Below are 20,757 nucleotides of genomic sequence, written 5' to 3' on the forward strand. Positions count from 1 at the left end.
TAGAATAAAAAAATATTTTTAAATTTCGCCGTCAGGCCTAAATAGAATAAAAAAATACATTTTTTAATTTTCGCCGTCAGGCCTAAATAGAATAAAAAAAGACATTTTTTAAATTTCGCCGTCAGGCCTAAATAGAATAAAAAATATTTTTTTTAAATTTCGCCGTCAGGCCTAAATAGAAAAAAAAGACATTTTTTAAATTTCGCCGTCAGGCCTAAATAGAATAAAAAAAGACATTTTTTAAATTTCGCCGTCAGGCCTAAATAGAATAAAAGACATTTTTTTAAATTTCGCCGTCAGGCCTAAATAGAATAAAAAAAGACATTTTTTAACTTTCGCCGTCAGGCCTAAATAGAATAAAAAAAGACATTTTTTTAATTTCGCCGTCAGGCCTAAATAGAATAAAAAGACATTTTTTTAATTTCGCCGTCAGGCCTAAATAGAATAAAAAAATACATTTTTTTAATTTCGCCGTCAGGCCTAAATAGAATAAAAAAAGACATTTTTTTAAATTTCGCCGTCAGGCCTAAATAGAATAAAAAAATCTTTTTAAATTTCGCCGTCAGGCCTAAATAGAATAAAAAAATACATTTTTTAATTTTCGCCGTCAGGCCTAAATAGAATAAAAAAAAGACATTTTTTAAATTTCGCCGTCAGGCCTAAATAGAATAAAAAATATTTTTTTTAAATTTCGCCGTCAGGCCTAAATAGAAAAAAAAGACATTTTTTAAATTTCGCCGTCAGGCCTAAATAGAATAAAAAAATACATTTTTTAAATTTCGCCGTCAGGCCTAAATAGAATAAAAAAAATACATTTTTTAAATTTCGCCGTCAGGCCTAAATAGAATAAAAAAATACATTTTTTAAATTTCGCCGTCAGGCCTAAATAGAATAAAAAAATACTTTTTAAATTTCGCCGTCAGGCCTAAATAGAATAAAAAAATATTTTTTTAACTTTCGCCGTCAGGCCTAAATAGAATAAAAAAAGACATTTTTTTAATTTCGCCGTCAGGCCTAAATAGAATAAAAAAATAATTTTTTTAAATTTCGCCGTCAGGCCTAAATAGAATAAAATAATTTTTTTTAATTTCGCCGTCAGGCCTAAATAGAATAAAAAAATACATTTTTTTAATTTCGCCGTCAGGCCTAAATAGAATAAAAAAATACATTTTTTAAAATTTCGCCGTCAGGCCTAAATAGAATAAAAAAATCTTTTTAAATTTCGCCGTCAGGCCTAAATAGAATAAAAAAATACATTTTTTAATTTTCGCCGTCAGGCCTAAATAGAATAAAAAAAGACATTTTTTAAATTTCGCCGTCAGGCCTAAATAGAATAAAAAATATTGTTTTTAAATTTCGCCGTCAGGCCTAAATAGAAAAAAAAGACATTTTTTAAATTTCGCCGTCAGGCCTAAATAGAATAAAAAAATACATTTTTTAAATTTCGCCGTCAGGCCTAAATAGAATTAAAAAAATACATTTTTTAAATTTCGCCGTCAGGCCTAAATAGAATAAAAAAATACATTTTTTAAATTTCGCCGTCAGGCCTAAATAGAATAAAAAAATACTTTTTAAATTTCGCCGTCAGGCCTAAATAGAATAAAAAAATATTTTTTTTAACTTTCGCCGTCAGGCCTAAATAGAATAAAAAAAGACATTTTTTTAATTTCGCCGTCAGGCCTAAATAGAATAAAAAAATACATTTTTTAAATTTCGCCGTCAGGCCTAAATAGAATAAAAGAAATTTTTTAAATTTCGCCGTCAGGCCTAAATAGAATAAAAGAATTTTTTTAAATTTCGCCGTCAGGCCTAAATAGAATAAAAAAAGACATTTTTTAAATTTCGCCGTCAGGCCTAAATAGAATAAAAAAAGACATTTTTTAAATTTCGCCGTCAGGCCTAAATAGAATAAAAAAAGACATTTTTTTAATTTCGCCGTCAGGCCTAATTAGAATAAAAAAAGACATTTTTTAAATTTCGCCGTCAGGCCTAAATAGAATAAAAAAAGACATTTTTTAAATTTCGCCTTCAGGCCTAAATAGAATAAAAAAAGACATTTTTTAAATTTCGCCGTCAGGCCTAAATAGAATAAAAAGACATTTTTTAAATTTCGCCGTCAGGCCTAAATAGAATAGAAAAAGAAATGTTTTAACTTTCGCCGCCAGGCCTAAATAGAATAAAAAAAGACATTTTTTAAATTTCGCCGTCAGGCCTAAATAGAATAAAAAAATACATTTTTTAAATTTCGCCGTCAGGCCTAAATAGAATAAAAAAAGACATTTTTTAAATTTCGCCGTCAGGCCTAAATAGAATAAAAAAATACATTTTTTAAATTTCGCCGTCAGGCCTAAATAGAATAAAAAGACATTTTTTAAATTTCGCCGTCAGGCCTAAATAGAATAGAAAAATACATTTTTTTAATTTCGCCGTCAGGCCTAAATAGAATAAAAAAAGACATTTTTTAACTTTCGCCGTCAGGCCTAAATAGAATAAAAAAAGACATTTTTTAAATTTCGCCGTCAGGCCTAAATAGAATAAAAAGACATTTTTTAAATTTCGCCGTCAGGCCTAAATAGAATAGAAAAAGACATTTTTTAAATTTCGCCGTCAGGCCTAAATAGAATAAAAAAAGACATTTTTTAACTTTCGCCGTCAGGCCTAAATAGAATAAAAAAAGATTTTTTTTAAATTTCGCCGTCAGGCCTAAATAGAATAAAAAGACATTTTTTTTAATTTCGCCGTCAGGCCTAAATAGAATAAAAAAATATGCTTTTTTAAATTTCGCCGTCAGGCCTAAATAGAATAAAAAAATACATTTTTTTAAATTTCGCCGTCAGGCCTAAATAGAATAAAAAAATACATTTTTTTAAATTTCGCCGTCAGGCCTAAATAGAATAAAAAAATACATTTTTTAAATTTCGCCGTCAGGCCTAAATAGAATAAAAAAATACATTTTTAAAATTTCGCCGTCAGGCCTAAATAGAATAAAAAAAGACATTTTTTAAATTTCGCCGTCAGGCCTAAATAGAATAAAAAAAGACATTTTTTAAATTTCGCCGTCAGGCCTAAATAGAATAAAAAAATAATTTTTTTAAATTTCGCCATCAGGCCTAAATAGAATAAAAAAATACATTTTTTAAATTTCGCCGTCAGGCCTAAATAGAATAAAAAAATACATTTTTTTAATTTCGCCGTCAGGCCTAAATAGAATAAAAAAATATTTTTTTTAAATTTCGCCGTCAGGCCTAAATAGAATAAAAAAATATTTTTTTTAAATTTCGCCGTCAGGCCTAAATAGAATAAAAAGACACTTTTTAAATTTCGCCGTCAGGCCTAAATAGAATAAAAAAAGACATTTTTTAAATTTCGCCGTCAGGCCTAAATAGAATAAAAAGACATTTTTTAAATTTCGCCGTCAAGCCTAAATAGAATAAAAAAAGACTTTTTAAATTTCGCTGTCAGGCCTAAATAGAATAAAAAAATACTTTTTAAATTTCGCCGTCAGGCCTAAATAGAATAAAAAAAGACATTTTTAAAATTTCGCCGGCAGGCCTAAATAGAATAAAAAGACATTTTTTAAATTTCGCCGTCAGGCCTAAATAGAATAAAAAAATACATTTTTTAAATTTCGCCGTCAGGCCTAAATAGAATACAATTTTTTTTTAATTTAATTTCGCCGTCAGGCCTAAATAGAATAAAAAGACATTTTTTAAATTTCGCCGTCAGGCCTAAATAGAATAAAAAAAGACATTTTTTTAATTTCGCCGTCAGGCCTAAATAGAATAAAAAGAATTTTTTTTAAATTTCGCCGTCAGGCCTAAATAGAATAAAAAAATACATTTTTTAAATTTCGCCGTCAGGCCTAAATAGAATAAAAAAATACATTTTTTAAATTTCGCCGTCAGGCCTAAATAGAATAAAAAAATACATTTTTTTAAATTTCGCCGTCAGGCCTAAATAGAATAAAAAAATACATTTTTTAAATTTCGCCGTCAGGCCTAAATAGAATAAAAAAATAATTTTTTTAAATTTCGCCGTCAGGCCTAAATAGAATAAAAAAATACATTTTTTAAATTTCGCCGTCAGGCCTAAATAGAATAAAAAGACATTTTTTAAATTTCGCCGTCAAGCCTAAATAGAATAAAAAAAGACTTTTTAAATTTCGCTGTCAGGCCTAAATAGAATAAAAAAATACTTTTTAAATTTCGCCGTCAGGCCTAAATAGAATAAAAAAAGACATTTTTAAAATTTCGCCGGCAGGCCTAAATAGAATAAAAAAATACATTTTTAAAATTTCGCCGTCAGGCCTAAATAGAATAAAAAGACATTTTTTAAATTTCGCCGTCAGGCCTAAATAGAATAAAAAAAGACATTTTTTAAATTTTGCCGTCAGGCCTAAATAGAATACAATTTTTTTTTAATTTAATTTCGCCGTCAGGCCTAAATAGAATAAAAAGACATTTTTTAAATTTCGCCGTCAGGCCTAAATAGAATAAAAAAAGACATTTTTTAAATTTCGCCGTCAGGCCTAAATAGAATAAAAAGAAATTTTTTTTAATTTCGCCGTCAGGCCTAAATAGAATAAAAAAATATATTTTTTAAATTTCGCCGTCAGGCCTAAATAGAATAAAAAAAGACATTTTTTAAATTTCGCCGTCAGGCCTAAATAGAATAAAAAAATAAAAAAAATTAAATTTCGCCGTCAGGCCTAAATAGAATAAAAAAATACATTTTTTAAATTTCGCCGTCAGGCCTAAATAGAATAAAAAAAGACATTTTTTAAATTTCGCCGTCAGGCCTAAATAGAATAAAAAAAGACATTTTTTAAATTTCGCCGTCAGGCCTAAATAGAATAAAAAAATACATTTTTTAAATTTCGCCGTCAGGCCTAAATAGAATAAAAAGACATTTTTTAAATTTCGCCGTCAGGCCTAAATAGAATAGAAAAATACATTTTTTAAATTTCGCCGTCAGGCCTAAATAGAATAAAAAAAGACATTTTTTAACTTTCGCCGTCAGGCCTAAATAGAATAAAAAAAGACATTTTTTAAATTTCGCCGTCAGGCCTAAATAGAATAAAAAGACATTTTTTAAATTTCGCCGTCAGGCCTAAATAGAATAGAAAAAGACATTTTTTTAATTTCGCCGTCAGGCCTAAATAGAATAAAAAGACATTTTTTAAATTTCGCCGTCAGGCCTAAATAGAATAGAAAAATACATTTTTTAAATTTCGCCGTCAGGCCTAAATAGAATAAAAAAAGACATTTTTTAACTTTCGCCGTCAGGCCTAAATAGAATAAAAAAAGACATTTTTTAAATTTCGCCGTCAGGCCTAAATAGAATAAAAAGACATTTTTTAAATTTCGCCGTCAGGCCTAAATAGAATAGAAAAAGACATTTTTTTAATTTCGCCGTCAGGCCTAAATAGAATAAAAAAAGACATTTTTTAACTTTCGCCGTCAGGCCTAAATAGAATAAAAAAAGACATTTTTTAAATTTCGCCGTCAGGCCTAAATAGAATAGAAAAAGACATTTTTTTAATTTCGCCGTCAGGCCTAAATAGAATAAAAAAAGACATTTTTTAACTTTCGCCGTCAGGCCTAAATAGAATAAAAAAAGACATTTTTTAAATTTCGCCGTCAGGCCTAAATAGAATAAAAAGACATTTTTTTTAATTTCGCCGTCAGGCCTAAATAGAATAAAAAAATATATTTTTTAAATTTCGCCGTCAGGCCTAAATAGAATAAAAAAAGACATTTTTTAACTTTCGCCGTCAGGCCTAAATAGAATAAAAAAAGACATTTTTTAAATTTCGCCGTCAGGCCTAAATAGAATAGAAAAAGACATTTTTTTAATTTCGCCGTCAGGCCTAAATAGAATAAAAAAAGACATTTTTTAACTTTCGCCGTCAGGCCTAAATAGAATAAAAAAAGACATTTTTTAAATTTCGCCGTCAGGCCTAAATAGAATAAAAAGACATTTTTTTTAATTTCGCCGTCAGGCCTAAATAGAATAAAAAAATATATTTTTTAAATTTCGCCGTCAGGCCTAAATAGAATAAAAAAAGACATTTTTTAAATTTCGCCGTCAGGCCTAAATAGAATAAAAAAATACATTTTTTTAAATTTCGCCGTCAGGCCTAAATAGAATAAAAAAATAAATTTTTTAAATTTCGCCGTCAGGCCTAAATAGAATAAAAAAATACATTTTTTAAATTTCGCCGTCAGGCCTAAATAGAATAAAAAAAGACATTTTTTAAATTTCGCCGTCAGGCCTAAATAGAATAAAAAAAGACATTTTTTAAATTTCCCCGTCAGGCCTAAATAGAATAAAAAAATACATTTTTTAAATTTCGCCGTCAGGCCTAAATAGAATAAAAAAATACATTTTTTAAATTTCGCCGTCAGGCCTAAATAGAATAAAAAAATACATTTTTTTAATTTCGCCGTCAGGCCTAAATAGAATAAAAAAATAATTTTTTTAAATTTCGCCGTCAGGCCTAAATAGAATAAAAAAATATTTTTTTTAAATTTCGCCGTCAGGCCTAAATAGAATAAAAAGACACTTTTTAAATTTCGCCGTCAGGCCTAAATAGAATAAAAAAAGACATTTTTTAAATTTCGCCGTCAGGCCTAAATAGAATAAAAAGACATTTTTTAAATTTCGCCGTCAAGCCTAAATAGAATAAAAAAATACTTTTTAAATTTCGCTGTCAGGCCTAAATAGAATAAAAAAAGACTTTTTAAATTTCGCCGTCAGGCCTAAATAGAATAAAAAAAGACATTTTTAAAATTTCGCCGGCAGGCCTAAATAGAATAAAAATATACATTTTTAAAATTTCGCCGTCAGGCCTAAATAGAATAAAAAGACATTTTTTAAATTTCGCCGTCAGGCCTAAATAGAATAAAAAAAGACATTTTTTAAATTTTGCCGTCAGGCCTAAATAGAATACAATTTTTTTTTTTTTTAATTTCGCCGTCAGGCCTAAATAGAATAAAAAAAGACCTTTTTTAAATTTCGCCGTCAGGCCTAAATAGAATAAAAAAGACATTTTTTAAATTTCGCCGTCAGGCCTAAATAGAATAAAAAAAGACATTTTTTAAATTTCGCCGTCAGGCCTAAATAGAATAAAAAAATACATTTTTTAAATTTCGCCGTCAGGCCTAAATAGAATAAAAAAATACATTTTTTAAATTTCGCCGTCAGGCCTAAATAGAATAAAAAAATACATTTTTTAAATTTCGCCGTCAGGCCTAAATAGAATAAAAAAAGACATTTTTTAAATTTCGCCGTCAGGCCTAAATAGAATAAAAAAAGACATTTTTTAAATTTCGCCGTCAGGCCTAAATAGAATAAAAAATATTTTTTTTAAATTTCGCCGTCAGGCCTAAATAGAATAAAAAGACATTTTTTAAATTTCGCCGTCAGGCCTAAATAGAATAAAAAAAGACATTTTTTAAATTTCGCCGTCAGGCCTAAATAGAATAAAAAGACATTTTTTTTAATTTCGCCGTCAGGCCTAAATAGAATAAAAAAATATATTTTTTAAATTTCGCCGTCAGGCCTAAATAGAATAAAAAAAGACATTTTTTAAATTTCGCCGTCAGGCCTAAATAGAATAAAAAAATAAAAAAAAATAAATTTCGCCGTCAGGCCTAAATAGAATAAAAAAATACATTTTTTAAATTTCGCCGTCAGGCCTAAATAGAATAAAAAAAGACATTTTTTAAATTTCGCCGTCAGGCCTAAATAGAATAAAAAAAGACATTTTTTAAATTTCGCCGTCAGGCCTAAATAGAATAAAAAAATACATTTTTTAAATTTCGCCGTCAGGCCTAAATAGAATAAAAAGAAATTTTTTAAATTTCGCCGTCAGGCCTAAATAGAATAGAAAAATACATTTTTTAAATTTCGCCGTCAGGCCTAAATAGAATAAAAAAAGACATTTTTTAACTTTCGCCGTCAGGCCTAAATAGAATAAAAAAAGAAATTTTTTAAATTTCGCCGTCAGGCCTAAATAGAATAAAAAGACATTTTTTAAATTTCGCCGTCAGGCCTAAATAGAATAGAAAAAGACATTTTTTTAATTTCGCCGTCAGGCCTAAATAGAATAAAAAAAGACATTTTTTAACTTTCGCCGTCAGGCCTAAATAGAATAAAAAAAGACATTTTTTAAATTTCGCCGTCAGGCCTAAATAGAATAGAAAAAGACATTTTTTTAATTTCGCCGTCAGGCCTAAATAGAATAAAAAAAGACATTTTTTAACTTTCGCCGTCAGGCCTAAATAGAATAAAAAAAGACATTTTTTAAATTTCGCCGTCAGGCCTAAATAGAATAAAAAGACATTTTTTTTAATTTCGCCGTCAGGCCTAAATAGAATAAAAAAATATATTTTTTAAATTTCGCCGTCAGGCCTAAATAGAATAAAAAAAGACATTTTTTAAATTTCGCCGTCAGGCCTAAATAGAATAAAAAAATACATTTTTTTAAATTTCGCCGTCAGGCCTAAATAGAATAAAAAAATACATTTTTTAAATTTCGCCGTCAGGCCTAAATAGAATAAAAAAATACATTTTTTAAATTTCGCCGTCAGGCCTAAATAGAATAAAAAAAGACATTTTTTAAATTTCGCCGTCAGGCCTAAATAGAATAAAAAAAGACATTTTTTAAATTTCCCCGTCAGGCCTAAATAGAATAAAAAAATACATTTTTTAAATTTCGCCGTCAGGCCTAAATAGAATAAAAAAATACATTTTTTAAATTTCGCCGTCAGGCCTAAATAGAATAAAAAAATACATTTTTTTAATTTCGCCGTCAGGCCTAAATAGAATAAAAAAATAATTTTTTTAAATTTCGCCGTCAGGCCTAAATAGAATAAAAAAATATTTTTTTTAAATTTCGCCGTCAGGCCTAAATAGAATAAAAAGACATTTTTTAAATTTCGCCGTCAAGCCTAAATAGAATAAAAAAATACTTTTTAAATTTCGCTGTCAGGCCTAAATAGAATAAAAAAAGACTTTTTAAATTTCGCCGTCAGGCCTAAATAGAATAAAAAAAGACATTTTTAAAATTTCGCCGGCAGGCCTAAATAGAATAAAAATATACATTTTTAAAATTTCGCCGTCAGGCCTAAATAGAATAAAAAGACATTTTTTAAATTTCGCCGTCAGGCCTAAATAGAATAAAAAAAGACATTTTTTAAATTTTGCCGTCAGGCCTAAATAGAATACAATTTTTTTTTTTTTTAATTTCGCCGTCAGGCCTAAATAGAATAAAAAAAGACCTTTTTTAAATTTCGCCGTCAGGCCTAAATAGAATAAAAAAGACATTTTTTAAATTTCGCCGTCAGGCCTAAATAGAATAAAAAAAGACATTTTTTAAATTTCGCCGTCAGGCCTAAATAGAATAAAAAAATACATTTTTTAAATTTCGCCGTCAGGCCTAAATAGAATAAAAAAATACATTTTTTAAATTTCGCCGTCAGGCCTAAATAGAATAAAAAAATACATTTTTTAAATTTCGCCGTCAGGCCTAAATAGAATAAAAAAAGACATTTTTTAAATTTCGCCGTCAGGCCTAAATAGAATAAAAAAAGACATTTTTTAAATTTCGCCGTCAGGCCTAAATAGAATAAAAAATATTTTTTTTAAATTTCGCCGTCAGGCCTAAATAGAATAAAAAGACATTTTTTAAATTTCGCCGTCAGGCCTAAATAGAATAAAAAAAGACATTTTTTAAATTTCGCCGTCAGGCCTAAATAGAATAAAAAGACATTTTTTTTAATTTCGCCGTCAGGCCTAAATAGAATAAAAAAATATATTTTTTAAATTTCGCCGTCAGGCCTAAATAGAATAAAAAAAGACATTTTTTAAATTTCGCCGTCAGGCCTAAATAGAATAAAAAAATAAAAAAAAATAAATTTCGCCGTCAGGCCTAAATAGAATAAAAAAATACATTTTTTAAATTTCGCCGTCAGGCCTAAATAGAATAAAAAAAGACATTTTTTAAATTTCGCCGTCAGGCCTAAATAGAATAAAAAAAGACATTTTTTAAATTTCGCCGTCAGGCCTAAATAGAATAAAAAAATACATTTTTTAAATTTCGCCGTCAGGCCTAAATAGAATAAAAAGAAATTTTTTAAATTTCGCCGTCAGGCCTAAATAGAATAGAAAAATACATTTTTTAAATTTCGCCGTCAGGCCTAAATAGAATAAAAAAAGACATTTTTTAACTTTCGCCGTCAGGCCTAAATAGAATAAAAAAAGAAATTTTTTAAATTTCGCCGTCAGGCCTAAATAGAATAAAAAGACATTTTTTAAATTTCGCCGTCAGGCCTAAATAGAATAGAAAAAGACATTTTTTTAATTTCGCCGTCAGGCCTAAATAGAATAAAAAAAGACATTTTTTAACTTTCGCCGTCAGGCCTAAATAGAATAAAAAAAGACATTTTTTAAATTTCGCCGTCAGGCCTAAATAGAATAGAAAAAGACATTTTTTTAATTTCGCCGTCAGGCCTAAATAGAATAAAAAAAGACATTTTTTAACTTTCGCCGTCAGGCCTAAATAGAATAAAAAAAGACATTTTTTAAATTTCGCCGTCAGGCCTAAATAGAATAAAAAGACATTTTTTTTAATTTCGCCGTCAGGCCTAAATAGAATAAAAAAATATATTTTTTAAATTTCGCCGTCAGGCCTAAATAGAATAAAAAAAGACATTTTTTAAATTTCGCCGTCAGGCCTAAATAGAATAAAAAAATACATTTTTTTAAATTTCGCCGTCAGGCCTAAATAGAATAAAAAAATACATTTTTTAAATTTCGCCGTCAGGCCTAAATAGAATAAAAAAATACATTTTTTAAATTTCGCCGTCAGGCCTAAATAGAATAAAAAAAGACATTTTTTAAATTTCGCCGTCAGGCCTAAATAGAATAAAAAAAGACATTTTTTAAATTTCCCCGTCAGGCCTAAATAGAATAAAAAAATACATTTTTTAAATTTCGCCGTCAGGCCTAAATAGAATAAAAAAATACATTTTTTAAATTTCGCCGTCAGGCCTAAATAGAATAAAAAAATACATTTTTTTAATTTCGCCGTCAGGCCTAAATAGAATAAAAAAATAATTTTTTTAAATTTCGCCGTCAGGCCTAAATAGAATAAAAAAATATTTTTTTTAAATTTCGCCGTCAGGCCTAAATAGAATAAAAAGACACTTTTTAAATTTCGCCGTCAGGCCTAAATAGAATAAAAAAAGACATTTTTTAAATTTTGCCGTCAGGCCTAAATAGAATAAAAATACATTTTTTAAATTTCGCCGTCAAGCCTAAATAGAATAAAAAAATACTTTTTAAATTTCGCTGTCAGGCCTAAATAGAATAAAAAAAGACTTTTTAAATTTCGCCGTCAGGCCTAAATAGAATAAAAAAAGACATTTTTAAAATTTCGCCGGCAGGCCTAAATAGAATAAAAATATACATTTTTAAAATTTCGCCGTCAGGCCTAAATAGAATAAAAAGACATTTTTTAAATTTCGCCGTCAGGCCTAAATAGAATAAAAAAAGACATTTTTTAAATTTTGCCGTCAGGCCTAAATAGAATACAATTTTTTTTTTTTTTAATTTCGCCGTCAGGCCTAAATAGAATAAAAAAAGACCTTTTTTAAATTTCGCCGTCAGGCCTAAATAGAATAAAAAAGACATTTTTTAAATTTCGCCGTCAGGCCTAAATAGAATAAAAAAAGACATTTTTTAAATTTCGCCGTCAGGCCTAAATAGAATAAAAAAATACATTTTTTAAATTTCGCCGTCAGGCCTAAATAGAATAAAAAAATACATTTTTTAAATTTCGCCGTCAGGCCTAAATAGAATAAAAAAATACATTTTTTAAATTTCGCCGTCAGGCCTAAATAGAATAAAAAAAGACATTTTTTAAATTTCGCCGTCAGGCCTAAATAGAATAAAAAAAGACATTTTTTAAATTTCGCCGTCAGGCCTAAATAGAATAAAAAATATTTTTTTTAAATTTCGCCGTCAGGCCTAAATAGAATAAAAAGACATTTTTTAAATTTCGCCGTCAGGCCTAAATAGAATAAAAAAATAATTTTTTTAACTTTCACCGTCAGGCCTAAATAGAATAAAAAAAAGACATTTTTTAACTTTCGCCGTCAGGCCTAAATAGAATAAAAAAAGACATTTTTTAAATTTCGCCGTCAGGCCTAAATAGAATAAAAAATCACACCCGGATGTGTTTTCACAACTGGCTTTTTTTGTGCAGAAATGAACATGGTTGCTACGGTCATCCAGTTCACCCGGGTATGATTTCGTTACGTCAGAAATTATTTTGAACATAGCAACCATGCTCATTTTTTTCTGCACACAAAAGCCAGTTGTAGGAGTGGTTTACACCACTCAAAAACGCACGCGCGGGCCGCGCGTTTAGGGTAAACGCGCGAGAAAAGCCTGGTGTAGCTTGGCCGTAAACCAGTGATTATCAACCGTCTTCATTTCCAGAACCCCCACTTTGATATGCATTAGGCCACAGACACCCAGTTGATATTTCTTTATCTGTGGGACCCCAAATGAGCTAAATGTAACTCTTTAGTTCCCTCCTATGTCCAGTTTTGATCTTTTGAACGTGTGTGTAAACACAAACATTGCGTAACACAAACATTGAAGACGAAGGTGAAGACGCAAATTCTCATTGGCCGGAATGAGATGATGTATGATGTACGATGATAAGAGCGCCGCTCACTTTTTGAGGAGCGCTAGCCCCTCCTATATTCAGCTTTAAGTGAATTTAGGAAACTTCGTCCTACACAAACATTTAATTCCCATTGACAATGAATGGAGAATTTTACGTCATAGTGTCTGAGCAAATCGGCTTTATGTCTATTTTTGTCCTACACAAACATTAAATTCCCATTGACAAAGAATGGAGAATTGTACGTCATGATGATGTACGATGATACTCACTCACTTCACAAGGGTGTGATTTTTTCTTCTTCATACAGTCAGATTTACAGACCCGCAAGCCAGGCTCCATTTGGTTCCTAAATATGAATCATTTAATTATGGGGACCCCTGGAACCCTCTCAAGGACCCCTGGGAGTCTCCCGACCCCACCCCAAGAACCAGTGTGTTAAACCCCAATCCAACTCTCTCCTCCTCAGTGTGTGTTGTGCTGCTCACTGCCCCAGGCCCAGTGTGACCTGTGGTACGCCTCGCACAGGGTTGGAGATGAGCTGCTCCCTGGGGTGGACCTGTTCTCTGAGCCCCGCAGAGCACACCCAGGCACCACCATCAGCTGCCTCAGCTTCCTCTGCCACTGGCTGTACACAGCAGGACATTATGTCACGGTACACACACACATGTACTCTACATACAGTATATTCATACCCATATATGTACATACTGTACAGATACAATACATCTCATACGTGTATCCATATCTTTCCTCCAGGTTTGACAGATTACTGGAATAGAACTGTATTGTGGTTTGTTTATTTATTTTTTGCCGAGTCACAGGATATCTGGTGAATACAAAATATGTTAAAGCTACTGTAAAAAGATAACTGTTATAACTGTTATAGCTATAATCTGCCAGTTTTGTGTCTGTTGTTACCTCTCCCGATGGATGCGATATGTACACACTATGTACGCACTACAATATATATACGGTACAATCCAGTGTGCCATCTGCTTCAGATGCTTTTTTGACATTGTCAAGCACTCACTCAGTAACACCAGGTTGTGATTTCAGCTGCTGCCCATGCTGGCCCTCTACATATATTTTGTCGGGACCGTTTGCAGAGACCCACAGCGGACTGCTGAAGGAAAAATACTGAAGGTCTGAGAGCATTTGTGCTCGCATGTCGTGTGTGTGCGTGTGTGCACTTTGTTCTAATTTATGTTCCATTTAACTGGTATCAGGTTGTATTTTATTTCTAACCTCGTGTGTGTGTGTGTGTGTGTGTGTGTGTGTGTGTGTGTGTGTGTGTGTGTGTGTGTGTGTGTGTGTGTGTGTGTGTGTGTGTGTGTGTGTGTGTGTGTGTGTGTGTGTGTGTGTGTGTGTGTGTGTGTGTGTGTGTGTGTGTGTGTGTGTGTGCGCGCTTAGGTCCGTGCCCTGACTGAGCTACGTCTTTTCAGTCCAGCCTTCAAGGAGGCAGGTGAACTCATCCAGGGGAAGGGGATACTTCTACCTCATGGATGCAACTTCCACGTTGATGAATCCCAGGTATGGACAGACACGCACGCACGCACGCACGCACGCACGCACGCACGCACGCACGCACGCACGCACGCACACACACACACTGAACTTTGTACCAGCATCAACCAGCTTCAACCTGTAATTTCTTGTCACTATCCCTATCCCACTAACCCCTGTCTCTGACCTCTGACACCTGCACCCAGCCCATGAGAAGTTTCTACAGCAACAAGTCTCTCCTAGACAACAGTCAGGTACTACTTACTTACTTACTTACTTACTTACTTACTTACACACACACACAATTTTTCCAGAACATGATTTTAGATCAGTCACATTCACGTGGGAGGAAAACAAAACAATCTTTTTGTTTATTGTCATGATTTGTCACCATCCGAGTTGGCAGGTCTTTAAATAATTTCTGAAACGACTATGGGAAAAATGAATGGGAAATTCTCTTCCGGGCCGCTCGTTGTCATGAAAGGGGGTGGGACTGCGACGCTCTATAGAAGCACATTACCCAAGTCTCTAGTCTAAGCCACTGCTGGAATAGAGGGCTAGATTCTGATTTCCTTTGTTGCAAAATCAAACGTTTGGCCAGCAGTGTGCACAAGGAGATGGCATTCACCAGTAGTGTAGTAGTGTGTATGTGATATGCCTGGTTTGGGTTTAGGCTCTGGAGGACCTTGTGAACCATAGAGCAGCTCCGGAAGTGCAGAAGCTGTATGGATCCATACTGTGCCAACGGCTCAACCTGGCCCGGGTCCAACTGGTCCTGGCACTCAGCAGCACCATACACAGCCTTCCTTCAGCAGGTTGGTGGGCACACGATGAACGCATGCTTTGTTTAAGTGTTTCAGATTGTGTCGAAAAACATTGGTACAACCATGTCTTCCAGAGTTCCATGATTGTGAAGCTCATATCAACACAAAAGGCCAAGGGTGCTCAGATGGCCCACTGCCACGCGGACAGGGATCCGATGTCAAGACAGAGGATCCCAAAGGACTGGTTCTTGATTGTCAAAAGGACAAGCTCACCCCAGAAAGGCTAAAGGTAGAGTGCTGGAGGACAAGGCTCAATTTGCTTGACATGTAAAGTCAGGCATAATGCGGAAATGTTTGCGTGATGACAATTCTGCATTTGCGGAAGCAAACTCTAAATACACAGAATGCATAATAAAAAGGGACTTAGGTTAAAAATTGAGTACCACAGACGAATAACAGTCTAAGTCCACACTATTGATCCATAATATATAAATGATAGATAAGGGTTCAGGACAACAACGCCTTTTCGTGGAGGGGTCAGTCTGAAATTTGGACTTAGACTGTTTTTCGTCTGTGGTACTCAATTGTCACTTCCTGAATTGATATATACTGTACATCTCGATCAGATCCACCTACTCATACTGTATGTCTGGTGAGTGGTGACATCTATAAAGGATCATCTAGAACAGAAGAGAAAACGGACGCTAACAAACCCACACCCACTGCTTTGGAAACCATTCTTGATACCCAATATGAAGGACCACCACAAGGTCTTTGCTTTGGTTCTGCATTGCAGTTCCTTTTTTAAATCTCTGAATTGTACACCCTATATTGAATTTAGAATATCACCAGGTCGAACGTTTGCCTTTGTCTGTACAGCCCTGGATCTCTCTAATGAAGTATTTTATTTGCAATCAGGCTCGACCTAGACTGATCTCTTCACGCACATCGTACTTCCTTGCTCTCTTGGGACATTTCACCGTCACTGCCAACCCCGGGGGGAAAGACAAACTAATACAAAGGGGCAGCAACACTTTTGCTATATAACCACTGTAACCTGTTGTTACCTTATACCTTCTCATCTCCTCTCTTCTACCTTTGCTCCTCTTCCTCTCTCATTGGCTCTGTTGCAGTTTCTTTTGTTGGAAGGTGCGTTTCATTTACTGACCTCCAGTTCCCAGCAGCAGGTTCCACAGACCCACAGCAATGCAGAGGAACTGGAGCTGAACATCGAAGCCAACCTGCTCATGGCCAAACTGTACCTAATGCAAGGACGAGCTGCTCTTAGGTGTGTTTGATTGATTGATTACTTTATTAACAGTACCCAAGTGTGTATTTGTGTGTGTGTGTGTGTGTGTGTGTGTGTGTGTGTGATCTTCTTGTGTTTCTTCCGTTATGTGTACAGTGTATGTCCTAACCATTACTGTTTGCCGTGTTCTAGTGCTGACATGGCAGTGTTGTCCCTGGTGCTGCTGCAGACGTCACCTGTCATTGTACAGCGATCCTCATCTGATGAAGAGGTAACACACACGTGCACGCACGCACACACACACCTTAACACACAAAGCAGGATTAACCCTAACCCCACAACAATCAACTTAATGGATGGTACTCAACATTGAGGCGTTTGTGTGTATTATTGTCCACAGACCAATGTGTTGACGCCAGGAGAAGACAGTCCCAGGGCGGTTGAGGCCAGAGAGAGGATGGGAACTGCTCTGTGGCTGCAATGTCGACTGGCTCTGCTCCGCAGCCTGGTTGCACACATCCCTGGCGCCGCCATCTTCCCAGGTCTACTGTGTGTGTGTGTGTGTGTGTGTGTGTGTGTGTGTGTGTGTGTGTGTGTGTGTGTGTGTGTGTGTGTGTGTGTGTGTGTGTGTGTGTGTGTGTGTGTGTGTGTGTGTGTGTGTGTGTGTGTGTGTTCACGCACACGTGCACATGCCGGTCAAGCTTGATATGTTCAAACTGCTCACTTACTTAATTACTACTTAGTACTTACTTACTTCCAACCCAGCTTGGGCTACTGAGCTACTGAATTACCAACCTGTTATGAATGCAGTCTCGCAGCTTGGGTATCGATAATGTGATGCTACAAGTAGGCTTATTTGTTAGCCTAGCTCACATACACAGGCTGGTAGCAAGATGATTTGCAGATGGTAGAGCTGCACAAACAGGAAGGCTAACCAGTGAGCAAGGTTTTGCTCTATATCATCTAATAATGGTAGTCGCCATATTATATGGTGAAAACACCTGCTACCGTAGCTATTGTGTATCCATGATCTAGTAGTGCACACCCTGCTGTAGGCAATGTCTTGTTGCGTGTTTTGTTTCTAAATTTCTGTGCTGAAGCCATGAACCTTAAATAGGTCTGTATATTGTTGTTTTGTACCCCCCGTGTTTATGGCATTTTCTTTTTAGCTTTGTACTGTATTTGTCGACTGAATTAATGAAAATGTGTAGGTAAAGACAGTCATATTGAGGCGATGCGGGTGTTAGAGGACAGTCTTGAGGAGTGTGCATCATGGAGAGACCCAGATACACAGGCTCTGCTGCTGCTAGAAGGAGCTTCTCTGCACATATACAGAGCACAGGCTGACGACAGGATGTCACTACTACAGGTACAGACTCACACACACACACACGCACACACACGTACGCATGCATGCATGCACGCACACACGCACGTATACAAGCACGTATACACGCACGCACCCACGCACGCACGCACCCACGCACGCACGCACGTGCGCGCACACACACACACACACACACACACACACACACACACACACACACACACACATACACACTGTGCCTGTGCCTGTGTAGGAGGCAGTGGGCCTGCTGTCAGGGAGGACGCGCATGCCACCTGGTTCCAGTGTGACTCTGGCACGGGCCACCATGCTGCTGAGTGACATGAGAGGAACGGACAGCACCAAACTACTGGAGCTCACCCAGAAACTACTACAGCAGCAGGTGCGTACGCGACTACACACACACACACACACACACACACACACACACACACACACACACACACACACACACACACTGGCTAAATTTCACCATATCGTCACTCTTCCCTCCCTGGTCTCCATATATGTTTCTCCAGCTGTGTGTGTTTGGCCAGTGTGTAGAGCTGGATGGTGGAAGAGTGTGCTTCCCTCCACCTGGTCTAATCAACATCTATCTGCCTCACCTGTCCCTGCTGGCTGAAACTACCCTGCGCATCGGTACGTATTCTGCAAGAAAATAAAAACTAAAAGGCACATGGTGATGCTATTCACCTCATTGTAAGCTGCTGAAATTACAACTACAATTCAGGTATTTTAGCAGACGCCAAGGTTGGATAACCCTAGATTACGATTGGAAATTGAGCAATTCTGCCTGATTTGCTGGTGTTTCTGACACAGTGTATGGCCAATACATCAGGCTGCACAAAGTGGAAGGTTGGATTAAGCCATGAACCACTATCCATCAACAGTTTAATGCAGGTCTGTTTTGTTCCTCTTCTCCCAGGTCATATCCTGGCTCTGAGGGCCACAGAGAGACCCATCTCTGCCCAAACACCAGAGTCCGCCCCTGAGCAGTGCCCCAGCCAGACTACGAGCACCTCCCAGGACACAGACTGCACGCAGACCCCCATGTCCAGCCCCTTCCAGGTGCCCCGCATTGTCCCCAGTGCTGCTGTGGTCCAGACCTGGCACCATGCCCACCGGGTACTGCGGTCAGCACTGATACTCTCACGGTCCTGTGCCTATAGAGACATACAGCTGGACACCCACCTGCTCTACTGCTGTGGTGAGTAGATGTCTTTGCGTGCGTGTGTGGTGTGCGTGCGTGTTTGTGTGCGTGTGTATGTTTGTGTGCGTGTTTATGTGTGCTGTTATGAACATGTGATGTTAATGGAAATTTGATTCGGAGCATTTATTTGAACAACTGTGTAATGACTGTCATTTAATTTCTAAATGTAGGTGTGTCAAAGATGTAATACCTCTAAAAATGTTCACATCTGTCTGTCCAGTCTCGACTCTCGAGTGCCTTGTTTGAATTCCTTTCAATAATGTTGTCCCCCACTTCATGTAAAACTGCTCTAAAGAACTGTAGGTTCATATTCACAATCAACAGCAATTCATAGCAGTATTCTCATTTAAGAAAGAAAAGATCCTGTGGATTTGTTAACTTTACAGTACAATAATTGTTCTCTGTTGCATGTAGAAATGGAAGCCATTAATGTATGTACAGTCATTTATCAATGTAATTAATTCAATCAGTGTAATTCATCATTGTGTACACGCACACGTGTGTCAAGGTTCTGTGGAGCGAAGTCTGAGATATCTCAGTCATGTAAAGCGCCAGGAGGTTGCTGAAACATTCCTAGAGTGCATCCAATCTTCGACGAGACACTGTCCTCACCTGCCGTACGTACAGTCTGTGTCTGTCCATCATGTGTCCATCATATCTCTCTGATTGTCTGTCTGAATGTATTTACTTCAGGTTCTCTGTCTTCTCTATCCCTCTCTCTCTCTGCGTGCGTGCGTGCGTGCGTGCGTGCGTGCGTGCGTGCGTGCGTGCGTGCGTGCGTGCGTACTTGTGTATTTGTGTGTTTGTGCACTGCAGGATGCTTCGTGAGAGTTACATGGAGATTGCACTTCTTTTCCTTCATGATTGGCAGCATGCCCCACACAAGACTCCTGCCCCTCTGTCTCAAAAGAAAGTATGTTTGTATATAATCACATACAGCAGTAGGAAATAGAATAACATAATGATTTAGTTTTGATAGTCTTGTGGCCTGATCACACAGGATGCGTTTTGCAGGAGGCAGAAAGCAGCCAGCACCACACTGAAGCCTACAGAGCAGCTGGCTGTACCCTTTTCCCTTGCCGTGGCTAAGCAAACCCCTGACTACATTTAGCTATGGCGTTTTTCAACTTGTCTCCTCGAGAAACGCACGGCACATAGAGAGATAAAACACAAAAAGCACTGAGCATCTAAAGCACATCCTGCATGATCAGACCCTTATACAGGTACATACTCTACATTTCAATTTGACATTTTGGGTATTCCAGCTCTCCTCCTGGAAGCGTTTGGTGGCCATCGTGAACAGAGGGCTGACTGAGACAGAAGGATGCCTCATGCTGTTCTGGATCTGCCTCCGAGGAGCTGCCATGGTCTGTACTATACTGCTAATATTATTATTATTATTATTAATGGAACTTCATAGTTCCAGTATGATAACTATGTATCATAACAATATGTCCAGGCATGGAAGGCCATGTGTGGCTGTGGGAAGCTGTGTGGTTCCATAGGGACCAGTGGAGTGTTGTCCAAAACGTCACTCCAAGCCCTGCCTGACTTTGCCATCAATGACCTGCTCAACTCTTGTGGTAACGCTAACGCATGTTCCATCAAGTCTTTTTGTTTTCAAACATAGCTAAAATAGACAATCTATCGAAAGACTCACGGCACACATCGACACGTTTGAGCTTGTAGATCGGCTATTTGTCGTATGACAAAGTAGATCTAGGGCTTACTGTAAGTGGTTGAGGATAAATATCCACTATGTAACTTTCCTGTTCTACCTCGGATTTGAACCCCAGTCTCCTGTGCAAGGGCTGACATTTTTACCACTGAGCTAAAAGAGCTTGATCAGGGGAGAAATTAAATTTTGACCCTTATGTCAAAAGTTGTGTCAAGATTCGTGTCAGAAACAGGATGGTGTAAATTGTAAAAGGTCATGTCCAACCTAGACACAGGATGTAAATGTCTCAGTAGAAGAGCAGGGAGACC

At 35.5% G+C, this 20,757-nt stretch overlaps 1 protein-coding gene across 1 annotated transcript in view; it reads left to right on the forward strand.

Moving 5' to 3' along the window:
- The window catches only part of cfap54 (cilia and flagella associated 54), a gene marked incomplete at its 5' end in the record, with an annotated part of 67,688 nt that overhangs the window by 40,635 nt on the left and 6,296 nt on the right, over positions 1–20,757 (forward strand). The window contains 17 exons of the mRNA XM_079507383.1: positions 13,167–13,352; positions 13,757–13,843; positions 14,111–14,230; positions 14,410–14,457; positions 14,877–15,018; positions 15,102–15,256; positions 16,101–16,255; positions 16,409–16,487; positions 16,617–16,758; positions 17,428–17,585; positions 17,797–17,943; positions 18,080–18,200; positions 18,487–18,768; positions 19,280–19,388; positions 19,588–19,684; positions 20,037–20,138; positions 20,231–20,354. Coding sequence (XP_079363509.1) covers positions 13,167–13,352; positions 13,757–13,843; positions 14,111–14,230; positions 14,410–14,457; positions 14,877–15,018; positions 15,102–15,256; positions 16,101–16,255; positions 16,409–16,487; positions 16,617–16,758; positions 17,428–17,585; positions 17,797–17,943; positions 18,080–18,200; positions 18,487–18,768; positions 19,280–19,388; positions 19,588–19,684; positions 20,037–20,138; positions 20,231–20,354 — 2,254 coding nt within the window. The remainder of the gene's footprint in view (positions 1–13,166; positions 13,353–13,756; positions 13,844–14,110; positions 14,231–14,409; positions 14,458–14,876; positions 15,019–15,101; positions 15,257–16,100; positions 16,256–16,408; positions 16,488–16,616; positions 16,759–17,427; positions 17,586–17,796; positions 17,944–18,079; positions 18,201–18,486; positions 18,769–19,279; positions 19,389–19,587; positions 19,685–20,036; positions 20,139–20,230; positions 20,355–20,757) is intronic.

This window comes from Electrona antarctica (assembly GCF_951216825.1).
Source record: "Electrona antarctica genome assembly, chromosome: 8".
Classification (NCBI taxonomy): Eukaryota; Metazoa; Chordata; class Actinopteri; order Myctophiformes; family Myctophidae; genus Electrona; species Electrona antarctica.